Here is a 13,457-nt window from a genome sequence, read left to right on the forward strand (position 1 = left end):
TATTGAATATTATGCCATAGCTAATTTGCGTTATCTAAAATGGGGTTTTAATTCCAAATTAGTAATTAATAGGAGGGGAACATGAACGGTTTGTTTTAAACTTTATATCTGCCTCAAAGATCTTGATGATAGTATCATATGAAAGTCATTTAAGACATCATCATCTAGTCTCAATTCATTTCTTATCGCCAAGTGCTTTCTTCAGGATGATACCCCATTTTAGTTTGTATACAAACGAAACAGAAAGCAAAGACAGACTTAATTTGTGATTCACGACAAATTTATCCACTCACATTTGAAAGTAAAATACAACAGTTGAAAGCAGTAGGACAAAGTGTATAAAGAAGTACAAACTGAAAGCAAGCATAATGCGCATTCCAATTTGTATCTCTTAATACTTTTGTAAAAAATATATTTACCATGGATAAGACAGTGGGCGGCGTGACACACACACAAATTACCGTCAAAATCACAAATAACAATTCACCAACATTGCTTCTGAATTACATAGTCTATGAAGTAATCAACAGAAATAAGAAAGTTCAATGAGAAATCTAATATGAATTAATTATAATTGTAAATTGCAATCTTTTTTCATATAAAAAAGTATTACTTCATTTACATTAACAATTACTAAGAATTTCAGCCATTTTGCGAATAAAAAGATATATAGTATTTTATCTAGTTTTTTGCTTATTTTATTTGTATCTCCATTGAGATACAGCCACTGATACCCAAAGCATTACGGTTATTTTTTTCATGAATTTGCCTTTGAATATCTACCTGTTCATTGACAGAATAGAAATATCAAAAAACGTCCAACATTTTAAATAAATGCCTCATAATATGACTGGCAACATTACAATGCCATTTATGAACCTGCATTGGTTTTTGAAAATGGTTTTAAGTAAATTTCTATAGAGATATGGATGGAAGTCTGTACATTATCATTTACATAGAAATAATTGCATACAACAAAGATAATCTTGATACATTACTTAACTATCATTATTATTGGAAATTATTGCAACAAAATATACAAATACTCATCTATAAAATAATACAAATCTAAAATGATGACAATTGCAAAGAAATAAAATGATAAGTATTTGCTTAAGAAATAAAATTAAGTATTTGCTTACGAAATAAAATTAAGTATTTACTTAAGAAATTAAATTAAGTATTTACTTAAGAAATAAATTAAGTATTTGCTTAAGTACTTTAAGTAAGTTTAATAAAATTAAGCAAGCAACGATTTGCTTAGAATTAAATATTTTACAGTACAAATAAAACAAGATTGGTTCCCACTAGAAAGTAACGCAATGTTGACGATCACCATTACGACAATTACGTCCTAGTGGGAACCAAGCTTAAGATTCACATCTACATTAAGTTAAAAAATAACAAATATTTCCTGACAATTAAGTACTCTTATAGATTGTCCAATTTCATTCATACAATTATTTAGATTAATAACTTTAATATGGTATAGAGGCACAACTCAGAAAGTACATATAATTATATGCACATAATTAAGATAATAAATGATGATGATGATGATGGTTCTATGATTTGTGTGTTGATACAATAATAGCGATGAATTAGCAAATTCTCTAGATAAGGTTCATTCGACAACACATGGCTATTTGACAATTTGTATACAAACAGAAATATGAACATAAATTTGTTTATTAAAATAATATTATTAAAATTAATTGAACAATTCAACCTCGGATGGAAGTCGATTCACAGCTGACTATGTTTAATAAAACCTGTTTTAAAGAAACATTGCATACAATATATACTATTAATATATAATACAGCAGAAATTATTAAACTAATTTCAGTTACATGGTAACAATTTTATTCTTACCCTTTGCCGTGGTCCCAAGAAACAATTGGCATTTACATCAGCAAAAGATATCAGGTGCAAAAAAATAATATTTTTTTGAATATTTCTCCCATTTTTAAAGTTTTATAAAGTCCATAATGTGTTTGATATTGCACAAGTAAACATGAATTTACTTAACTCATTTTGGGTGTTGTACACATTGTTACATTAATTTACTTAACTCATTTTGGATGTTGTACACATTGTTACATTAATTTACTTAACTCATTTTGGATGTTGTACACATTGTTACATTCATTTACTTAACTCATTTTGGGTGTTGTACACATTGTTACATTAATTTACTTAACTCATTTTGGATGTTGTACACATTGTTACATTAATTTACTTAACTCATTTTGGGTGTTGTACACATTGTTACATTAATTTACTTAACTCATTTTGGATGTTGTACACATTGTTACATTAATTTACTTAACTCATTTTGGATGTTGTACACATTGTTACATTAATTTACTTAACTCATTTTGGGTGTTGTATACATTGTTACAATCAATAAATTGCAATCTACAATTGTGCACTAACATCCACTAAACTTCACATCACAATTGAGATCATTTGCAATAACATCATTTAAAAAACTGCAATAACAGGTCTATGGAATAATTAAAGTTAAACAAAATAATTTTAAAATAGCACTCTATCTAGATAGTATAAAAACATAAGGCAAAATTCAATATGGATATGTCATTTGATGATGCATTTCCGAGATTGATTTATAAAAAATGCAACTAAATACTTATATCAGCAATATCACTTTTTACTTGAGCAGTGGAAACTGGTCAGTTTTACAACAAGCCTATTAAACTGATATAACCATGCATTGTTTCCAATGCAAAACCACCGATTATGGTGTGTGGTTTGCTGGTAAAACACATAATAATGATTACTTGACTAAATGAAATTTGAACTGCATTGTGGTTAATTACTACATACAAGAGATTTGTCTGCCAATAACAATTGATGTGTTTATTTAATTGTTATTGACAGCAATTTGTGTTAATTTACTCAGGAATAGTCAAATTAGTTGTGGTTGTCAGTGGAAACATACAATGATTCATGTTTGGTCTTTGAAATAAGCTAAAACAAGAAAGGTCAAATAAGTAAAAATATACACTAATGTAATTCCAATGGTATATTATTGTAGTAATACAACTGTTAATTTGCTTTTTCTGGTCGTTGTCTTAAGTTATAACTGCCATTGGTAGTCTGCTTCTTAGATGATGTATGTCCATTCCTTGCTGCACCTTTTGGTTTACTTTTAATGCTCACATACGTCTTATGAAAGAAATCAGCAAACAGTACAATATGGCTTATGAGGTAGAACATTAATGTTACCATGTATGGACGGTGTCGTACATCACAGTTCACACGCAGAGTGTTGAGGGTATGGAGTAGGATGAAAACAAACTGGGCCTGTAAAAAAGATAACAAAATAATTTAAACGGTTTACTACACAGATTGACTTAAGCCCATTACCAAAAAAAAATTGGTTTCTGATTTTATTTAAAAAAAATGAATTACCAATTGCAAAGCTGTTAAATACTTCTTCCACCAAAGATGTTTCCTGACAGCTGGTCCACAAGCTGACAACAGGTAGTAACCATACATTACAACATGAATAAACGTGTTTACGGTGGCACACATATAAGCTGAGGATGAAAAAGTCATAATGTTAATAGTCATAATTATTAAAAATCTGGAAATAGATTGATTGAAAAAAGTTAAAGGAAATGTGTCCAGTTTAGAGCTAACTGAAGTAAATGTATTTTGGTCATGTCAAGCAACTGATTTAGTCACAACATTACTTACAGTTACCACCGGCAACCCATCGTACTCCGATCCACCAGAGCATGACCATGGTTGAATGATGATATACATGTAAGAAGGAGATTTGGTTGTGTTTTTTGCGAAGTATAAAGAAAACCTATACAAAAAACCAAACATGATGAGTTACAATAAACATAATGAAAATTAGGTTTCAAAGATTCATTGTTCTATTTAAATCAGCACCACTCATTAAATAGAGAGACTTTTAACTCATGAAATATTTTCACCATTCAACTCACAAACATTATTATTATTTGTACTAATGTCTGTCAGTGTGCAGACAGTACAAATCAGGAGATTCATCATATCACCATTTGTTATCATGTTTGCTGCTTTAAAAGTGATAACAAATTAACCTTTGTAAGTGACTTTCAAACTTTCATTTCGTAATTCATATCTAATCTTATTATGCAATAAGTATTACCATTAAGCAAGTATACACTTACAGTGTCTGTTAACTCAATGATCTTGGAGAAGAAAAACCACCACGTAGCATTCGCTAACTAAACAAAGATAAAATGAAATTTAGTAAAATATCATCTATTGTAAAATAATTACAGTAACTAAAGTTACAAGAATTTAATATTGATTTTCAATAATTCTGCACAAAGGTAAACATTGTGCCAACTTCCGAAACGCATGGAATTGTTGTTCTGATCTAAAGCTTGTTTTCAAACAATTTAATTATGTATGCTTGAATTCAGCTGTATGCACTTGTGAAAGTATTCATTATTAGTGAATAGCAGGTGGTTTCTTATACCATGGACCTATACATTTAAATTGATACTGATCGGTCCATGCTTATATAATTGCTATACAGTAAGTACCAAGTCCAGGAAAGTAAGTACCAAGTCCAGGAAAGCAAGTACAGTAATACTAAATACAGTAAATGTTTACATTGTAATGAAAAACCACAAAAAAGTTAATATTGAATTTTCCAGTGAATTATAAAGCTATTAAAATACCACAACATGTACATATTTTATTCTATATTGAATGAAGAGCGTAGTGTATATTTTGACATATTTAAATAAGTAATGATGTAAGACTAATGATCACTGGTCAGCACAGTTGTCTGAATGAATCTCAAGCAGTACTAATATCATTTAAACAGTATATTCTACAAAATAAACTGAATTGCAATAGATCATAGCAAATGTTAAGAAAATTAAGAAAAAAAAATTGAAACATTATCTCTACGAACACCAATACAGGTAAGTATGTATTGTATGCAAATGAATATACTCATTATATCCGACTAATGTCAGTACTGTATATGATATCTTTTCAAAATCACAAAGTACATAAAAGGAACATTCGATCATGAAATCAATGTTAGGTGGGCACAATGTTATGCAGGCATGTCATCATGTCAATGTAACAGGGGAAAAAAGCACTAGAATTGTAAAACAACGTGACTGACTTGTTGCATTGAATTATCCCTGATTGGCCCTCTTGCTTTTATTCTTAACTAAAGTTCTTAATTTGCTAAAAAGTGACTTAACTAATAACTTACCCTGACAGCTTGCGGGTCATTGGAATAATCAACTTTTTGACAAAACACATCAAAATTTGGATTAAATACTGTTGTTATTAGGAACTGTAAGGAGAATATACAAAAATATGTTTACTGGAAGGGGAAAGTTAAGTATTAAAATTGATATTTGAAACAGATAAATGAACATACTTAAAATGTATAAATTGTTAAATGTTTCATAAGGCAATCAATGGCAAAGGAGATTACATAAAGAGGATTTGAACCATAGATTCCACACAATATTGTAGGTACACAGCACTAGGTCTATTTAACATGGACTGAAAAATGATTTGCTTGCTTCATACACAGCTAAATGCTTAGTATTTACTAAGTTGTACAGCAGTGAAACACAATAATAATCTTCATTTTCATCGTCATGAGTTCCCACAATTATCATGTTGATTATCACGGAAATAATGAAAACATGCTGAACTGGTACAAACAATGTTAAAACTTACCTCTTTAAAAACAAATGCATTCAATAGGATGAGGGCAGCATTATAGGTTACCATTACACGATTCAATTTAAATGCTTTGTAATTCTCCATAATTTTAGGGCCATACCAAACACCTAGTAGATACAGAATCGCAATGCTATACGATGGTATAGGGCTTGGTATTAAAAACCAGTCTTTCGTTCTTACATCTGCAATGAAAATAACAACATTATCTCTATTATAATTAATACAAGTTCAAATACAATTTGAAGATACTTAATTTATTTGAGTCTGTCTTACCTACGACAGATTCCGCCCAATTCCAGAACTCAACAGCTTGCTCCACAAGTCCAGCCATTATTTAGCCTGTAAAAGTAAGTCAGGCAGATATTTCAATTTCATTGAATATTTTCTATTACAGTAAGTAAATAAATTTGTTATAATTTGGATCTATAAAATATTATATCTCTATTTCTACAAAATTCTATGAATCTTAAACACTTGAAAAAATCAATATTAATAATTTTGCATGCTGAAGAATAATGTACAATATTTAATTAGTTTTCTGTAGCAAAACATGGCTAAAATTGCATATGGTTTTTATTTTAAATAAATATTTTACAAATATTTAACTATTAATGCAACAGGTATCCAATTCAAAAAACAGCAATTTACCAAGACCTGTTTTGTTTTAATAATCTGTTATTCTTATCATTATTGTATTCTTTTTGTTATGGATATTAAGGTGAATTATCTGTGTTAATAATACTTCCTTAAAGCTCAATACATTGCTTCTTTTTCTGAAGATGGTAACATTATTGTCAAAACATTCAATTTCCAATCAAATCTACCACATACTTTAAAATTTCAAAATCAGCAAGATATTAATTATTATTATTAAATTATTCATTTCATATTTTATACTAATTGTGACAAATTGTTCTATGTACATTAGCTAGTAGGTCAAAGTTCATTACATAATTGTCAGGAAGTATATAATATTATAGATAAATGTTCTCTTTCCTTCCTTTGTAACATTAATGAAGCTGCTAATGTACCTTATTGTATTCATTTTGAAAATCTTCCAAAATAATATTTTAGTCTGTGAAGAATGTTAACAGTCACAGCAAAATTAACATTTTCTATCTGCATTCCAGATTACATTTTGTGATGCCATTTAGCTTATCTTGAAGATTGATAGTGCATTTTTTTTATTGGTTAAACACTATAAATAATGTCAATTAATGATCTGAAAATAATTATCCAGTATGCACTACAGAATATATGCAAAAGTACATTAAAATTTGTCAGAAATACTGTATGGTAGCACCACCAATTACAAAATATTAATTCAGATATAGGGGTTAAAATACTAATGTGCCTGAATAAACTGATCACTTTTCCATAAACTGAATCTCTCTATTTTCACAATAGAAATGTCAGTAATTGTGGTATTGTTATTGCAGCCGTTGTGTAACCATGGAGCTCCGTTGGTGATGATAAACAAAATACAATAGTTAGAATGGGATTAAACCTGTATTACAAAGGTAATTGATTTTACTACAGATTTAAGAATGACCCTTGCAATGTCTACAAAATAATGTCAATTAATATGGCATTGATACTGTAGTGTGTGAGGGGGGATGAATATGGAGAAATATTGTTAATAGTTTATAAAGTGTTGATTTCTTGAGTGTTTGGTCTGTTAGTTTGAGCATTAGAAACAAGACATGACATCCAAATAAACTAATTATTAGTTTGAGCATAAGAAACAAGACTTGACATCCAAATAAACTAATTATTATTTAATATAATTTATTTAGCTGAATATATTTATGTTAACTTTGAAGAGAAAAATTATAATTTAAGAGCATAAATTTGCAGAGGCCTCTACAACATAAGAAATTTAAAAAAATTGTAAATAAAGTGTAATTATTTATTTGTAAAATGCACTAAAAAAGGAAAAACATAATTAATAAAAATGAACTGAGCCTTTTAATACAATATGTCAATCATATGTCACTGTATGTAATAGTCAACAATGCTTTATCTTAATACTATGAGATAATAACACAATAGAAACCCATCACACCATACCAACCATGCAGCCAGTGGTCAGTCAGTTAGTACGGTACTTAGTACCATACTCCTCCACGATGGCGGGGTTTCCTTGAATCAGACAATGCAGACCCAATCTCCTCACACATCTCATATAAAAAAACCTCTCAGTTTAATTAAAATTAACTTACCAAATTTTACAAACCTCTGAAATATAACTCTCAGAAAATGTTGCTTTATATCTAGGAGGGTTTAATGTTGATTTGACAGGTCTTTGATAAACTGAACACCCTCGAAAATTGCCTCGATGCGGTAAAGCTCGGAAGATTCCTTCCTACTATTTGTAGTTTGTGGGCGATCTCAATATTTGTAGGGTAAAATATTATTCAGTATCTGAAATTGTATTAATAATCTATAAAATAGTGTAATTGCTTAACTGTATTCGTATATATTCAATATTTATATAGTTTTAGTTATTAGCAAAATAAATCTTAAATTAAAAAAATAGATATTAATATATGAATCATGACTATAAACCCCAAGAATAAATGGTATAAGCCAGCAAAATGTTGTGTCGAATGAAACGCAAGCTTTCTTAAGGAACGTCAGTCTTTGTTTGGATATAACGAAGACATGGATTGGCTGATTGAATGAATGAGGCCACTTACTGGGAGAGTGCTTTCCGGCTGCTACAACAAGTGCAGTTTTATTTTGCACACGCTAAGCAACAAGACTGCGGACTAACAAACGGGGGCGTGTTTTAATCTTTACAGGTATTTATCTATTTATTTACTTTATCTTACGTTTTTTCTAATGCATTTGTATAATCAATGTTCACAGTAGTATAGTTGGGCTATATCTGGTACCGTGAACTTAAGTATGCGGCTAAATTTGTAAGGTAAACCAAAAAATTAAATCGTATTACCATGACAATATAAGGGTAATCCAATATAATATCTCTATGCATCTATATAGCGGGCCTTATATGGTCCATTCATAATGATAGGATGTTAGTCTAGGCGGTTATTTTAAATGGTTCCTCAAAAAATACTTAAAAGTTGCATGATCTTGTAACTCCGGAGATGCTAAAAATTCATCTTATAATCACATAGATTAGATCAAGATTATTTTTATTTTCATTTTTTAAAATTAAAAACATTTTTATGTTTACTTTTCTAGATTTTATTTATTTTCCAACAGGAACTAAGTTGCCACTTACAGGCAACACTGTCTGATCTTGACAAAAATATAAAAATATAATATATATAAAAATGTAAATATAAAATATATTCACAAAAATGTCTGAAGTTAAGATAAAATAATCATGGAGTAAAAATAATTCACCCATTAGTCTATTTTTTTTTCATAAGGTAAAATCTACTTAAAACTATTGTAAACAAAGTAAAGGTTTTTTCTAATAGGTAACTATAGAAACTGTATCTAATTGTAATATAATATGACATGGCAAACTAAATGAATATTATTATTGATTGTAAGATGATTGACAGTCTAATCAGTAATGCTGGATATATAGAGATACATATGTGGTTCCCTGACAAATGTATAATGCCCTTTTTATATGTTTCTCAAAATTTGAATTTCACAGTTTAGAAGACAGTAAAACAAATCAATAAAAGACAATGGAGGTTGTACAAGACACTGTATCACACATATCTGAGGCTTATGATGGCTTTGTTGCAATAAGTGGTAAGAACCTATTGTTATACACAATGTAGTGTGAATATTCTTTTGTCTAACATCAGTGATGGGCGTTTTCTCTCTCAACCTCCTCTTTTTTTCTCTTTCATATGCATCCAATAGTAAGCAACTTGCTAATTGTAATTTGAAGTAGTAATTGTTGTAATTTGATGTAATTGTGAATGTTTTGTTTGTTTCACATTTATATAAAAAATTGTTTCCATGTACACATTTTTATATATGGAACAAATAAAGATTTAATTAATTTATCCGATCCAATGAATAAATCTTTTATTTGTTATATACCAAAGTTTGTAAATTATACTAAATCATTTTAATTCACTATCATAACATTTAATAAAATGTAATTTTTCTTACAGATCCAAGAGTATCTGACTGGCTGTTGATGGAGTCTCCTCTCCCAACTATAGTTATTACGTTGGTATACCTATTGATGGTTTACTGGGGGCCAAAGGTCATGAAATCTCGCCAACCATTTGAATTGAAAGGCGCTATGATGGTCTACAACCTTGGTTGTGTAATTTTATCACTTTATATAGTTGTTGAGGTGAGCATTCAACACAGATAAAATGAAAAATATTTTAAAAGACATGATAATTTATTATGAAGGATATTGATAATTCATGACTTTCTAATTAAAAATTCATAACGTGTATGTATGTGAGATTAATCATGAATTTAAATAAGATTGTTATTATGCAATTTCGCTGGGAGGAGAAACTTGAGCATAAATGTCAATAATTTTATTTGTTGCATAATTTGTTTTTATAGTGTATATATTGTGGTTACATGGCAGAATACAATGTACAATGTCAACCTGTCTCTTACTCTGATAATCAATATGAAGTGAGGGTAAGTCATTTTTATAATTTTTTTTTTACAAATTAAAAAAAAAGAAATATTGTACCAACTTATGTCCATCAAGTGATCCTAATTTGACATTTTATCTTTCACCAACTTATGTCATCCATCAAGTCATCCTAATTTGACATTTTTATTATTTATAGATTGCTAAAGCAATGTGGTGGTTTTACTTTTCAAAATGCATTGAAATGCTGGATACGTTCTTCTTTATTGTACGTAAAAAGAACTCTCAACTGAGCTTCCTACATGTTTATCACCATGCTAGTATGTTCTTACTCTGGTGGATTGGTGTTAAGTGGGTTGCTGGGGGTCAATGTAAGTATGTACTTGGATTGGTGTTAAGTGGGTTGCTGGGGGTCAATGTAAGTATGTACTCTAAACAGAGGTATTATGTGAACTCTATGCTTTAACCATGGACCAATAAATTATGAATAAATAAAATTACCATGGTGCAACACAAGTGATTCCACCCAGGGAGATGAGTGGTGAAATTGTGAAAATGCTTTGCACACATTTTATGTGGGTGAAAAATGTACACAATGATAATTATTGAATCCTATCTGATGAATTATTGATTTGAGCATGGAAGATGATATGATTACATTTCAGTAACTCTAAATGGCCCAAATTATTTTGTTACTGGATACAATAATTGAAATTCAATTTTTACTGTTTATTTAGCATATATTGCAGTGTACATGTAATTAACATAGAAAACAACTTCCTCAAGCATATAAGCATGCATATAAGCATGCATATAAGCATGCATATAATCTTTCATGTATGATTGTAATTTGTCTAGTATAAATTAATAGAAGTTAAATTCTATTCCAATCCTGTGCTGCAGTCACTTCAATAATATTGTGAACGGAGAATATATTTTAAATGTAATCATTTTATTTTCAGCTTGGTTTGGCGCTTTGATGAATTCCTTCGTTCATTTTATAATGTACAGTTATTACTTCCTGTCTGCCTGTGGTCCTTTATTCCACAAGTATCTCTGGTGGAAAAAATACCTCACTCAATTGCAATTGGTAAATATTAATTTACATATAAATACATCTATATAACTTAATTATTATAATATATAAGTCCAAAGGCAAATTACTGAAAATTGTCATTAGTGGCTGAATCTCAATGGAAATACAAATAAAATAAGAAAGAAATTGCAGATCTTTCTGATAATGCTAATCCTTCCTCCTAAGTGCATGTTAGTAGTACCTATGCATGTTAGTAGTACCTATGCAAGCTAGTGCATTAAGCTTAAAACCTTGCCTTATGGTTTATTCCAATATCATTGCCTAAAACTGCTGTTTTTGTTTTGTTTGCAGACTCAATTTTTCATTGGTTTTGCCCATTGTATACAATCACTTTACTTTGACTGTGACTTTCCAAAGTGGATGCATTATGCATTGCTGATCTATGCAACCAGTATTACTACATTATTCTTCAACTTCTACATTCATGCATACATAAAACGAGAAAGACTACCAAAACTGGAGAGCATGACTTGTATGCGAACAACAGCTCAGGGAGACACCAACGGAAATGTCAACGGATCGGCCAAATCAACCCACAATGGAAGCATGAATGGTCATATAGAAAATAAAAAATCAAAATAAGGGGCTTGCCAATTTGGTTCTTGCACCAAAATTCCTTTTTACAAATGCTATATTTTCTTCTATTCTATTTAAGCTTGTAATATAGTTGCATTTTTAAATATACATCTAGTCCATAAATGTATTCTTTTGATGAGTAAAACTAAATTGTTAGCGCAATTACCACTGCCATCAATTGCGGGTTTCAATCTATCTGTGTCGTGATTTTTTTACCTTGTTCTTAGTTTTAAGTGTTCCCCCAAAGTTTACCAGCAAGATTTACCAGAATAAATTGGTTGAAATCAGTATCGAAAAATATTAATGCAAGATGAAACCGAGGCTAAATTTAGTTGTTTAAATAAATCGCTTAATTATCCAGAAATGATTTTTAAATTGGGAGAACACTTTTATTTTAGACTTATTTTAGATATTCCACCGATTTGACAGCTGTTTAGAATGTGCAATTGTAATAGAGACTTTCAATTCTCATATCAAATGGAAGAAAGCATTTCCATGTGTTAGCATTAATAAAAAACAACCATTATTTAACTTACATCTTTAAGTCTTGTGTTTATACTTGTCACTTTGATAGATTATCAATTTGGCACCAAAAGCTGCAAAGCAATAGTGTAGTAATTAATTGAAGGTAGGTTTTATTAAGAATTAATATATAGTATTGGAATGTAATCAGCATAAGGTGATTAGTATTAAATAAGACGTTTTCTTAGAATAGACATTTTTGTTATGTTATAGTTGCATAATCAAAGCCCTTTTAGTTTTCACAATTTATTTTGGTACAAATTGTTCATATGGATTTAGGGGCTTTAGTGTAGCTTAATTCATCACTCCATACATAAATTGAACTTTTTCATAATTTTCTATTTTGTTACTTTTCTAACAGTTTTTATTAAGACATCTAAGCATTTAATTTAAGGTTATTTATTATCATGTAAACATCTGCTTAATAACAAAATTAATTCTGGTATTCATACATAGTAACATTCCATATTCTGACAATCATTATTGTCCCAACAGAAACAACAATAAACATTGATGTGATTAAGATTTCTTGATTTGTGTTTGTTGTTGTCTGACGCTTCACCATCACCCAATCCCAGTATAGCTTTAAGAAGAGATGCAAAGGATCACCACACCAAGAACAAATAATTGGGCAAAAACAGTGCCAATAATTAAATATGGAATGGAAAAGGTGTATTACAATGTAGGAAAGAATTCCCAAACACTATCAACAATAAGCACCTCTGAAGATCTTATTTTGGTTACATCATTAGTTGTACATTATCATAGTGAAGAATAATACATTCCTCATACAAATAACAACCTAACCCTAACCCTAACCCATCATTAGTTGTACATTATCATAGTGAAGAATAATACATGATTAAACAGACATATTATAACTAAATTTGTAACCAAGAACATTCCTCATACAAATAACAACATTACATTATATAACGCAAGTATAACCTCTGGGGAGAACA

At 29.5% G+C, this 13,457-nt stretch overlaps 2 protein-coding genes across 3 annotated transcripts; one reads left to right on the top strand and one right to left on the bottom strand.

Annotated features, from left to right (window-relative positions):
• Nucleotides 1–268: 268 nt before the first annotated feature.
• Nucleotides 269–8,081, bottom strand: LOC144848074 (very long chain fatty acid elongase 4-like). Of its 2 annotated transcripts, XR_013613823.1 has the most exons (9): nt 7,966–8,081; nt 6,017–6,082; nt 5,738–5,925; nt 5,259–5,342; nt 4,189–4,245; nt 3,725–3,839; nt 3,437–3,564; nt 635–3,328; nt 269–554 (listed from the first exon to the last, which is right to left on the bottom strand). XR_013613823.1 is itself a non-coding variant. In XM_078704745.1 (8 exons), exons 2-8 carry the CDS (start codon nt 6,072–6,074, stop codon nt 3,071–3,073), a joined length of 888 nt encoding a protein of 295 aa, XP_078560871.1. In that variant the 5' UTR covers nt 6,075–6,082; nt 7,966–8,081; the 3' UTR covers nt 269–3,070. The 2 variants fall into 2 exon arrangements, 1 of the variants encoding a protein (XP_078560871.1); XM_078704745.1 differs by having other exon boundaries at nt 269–3,328.
• A 350-nt stretch (nt 8,082–8,431) lies between these two features.
• Nucleotides 8,432–12,508, top strand: LOC144848429 (very long chain fatty acid elongase 4-like). The gene is made up of 7 exons (XM_078705161.1): nt 8,432–8,547; nt 9,381–9,481; nt 9,853–10,040; nt 10,265–10,345; nt 10,501–10,672; nt 11,264–11,391; nt 11,689–12,508. Exons 2-7 carry the CDS (start codon nt 9,415–9,417, stop codon nt 11,977–11,979), a joined length of 927 nt encoding a protein of 308 aa, XP_078561287.1. The 5' UTR covers nt 8,432–8,547; nt 9,381–9,414; the 3' UTR covers nt 11,980–12,508.
• Nucleotides 12,509–13,457: the final 949 nt, after the last annotated feature.

This window comes from Antedon bifida, chromosome 7 (genome assembly GCF_963402885.1).
Source record: "Antedon bifida chromosome 7, ecAntBifi1.1, whole genome shotgun sequence".
NCBI classification, from domain to species: domain Eukaryota; kingdom Metazoa; phylum Echinodermata; class Crinoidea; order Comatulida; family Antedonidae; genus Antedon; species Antedon bifida.

Bases quoted from the DNA above. Each gene is read 5' to 3' on its own strand.
- LOC144848074 (XM_078704745.1), bottom strand. From the start codon at position 6,074: ATGGCTGGACTTGTGGAGCAAGCTGTTGAGTTCTGGAATTGGGCGGAA. The intron at 5,926-6,016 runs GTAAGACAGACT...TTTTCATTGCAG, and splicing joins TTGGGCGGAATCTGTCGTAG to ATGTAAGAACGAAAGACTGG. The intron at 4,246-5,258 runs GTAAGTTATTAG...ATCTTTGTTTAG, and splicing joins ATGACCCGCAAGCTGTCAGG to TTAGCGAATGCTACGTGGTG.
- LOC144848429 (XM_078705161.1), top strand. From the start codon at position 9,415: ATGGAGGTTGTACAAGACACTGTATCACACATATCTGAGGCTTATGAT. The intron at 9,482-9,852 runs GTAAGAACCTAT...TTTTTCTTACAG, and splicing joins TGGCTTTGTTGCAATAAGTG to ATCCAAGAGTATCTGACTGG. The intron at 10,041-10,264 runs GTGAGCATTCAA...TTGTTTTTATAG, and splicing joins CACTTTATATAGTTGTTGAG to TGTATATATTGTGGTTACAT.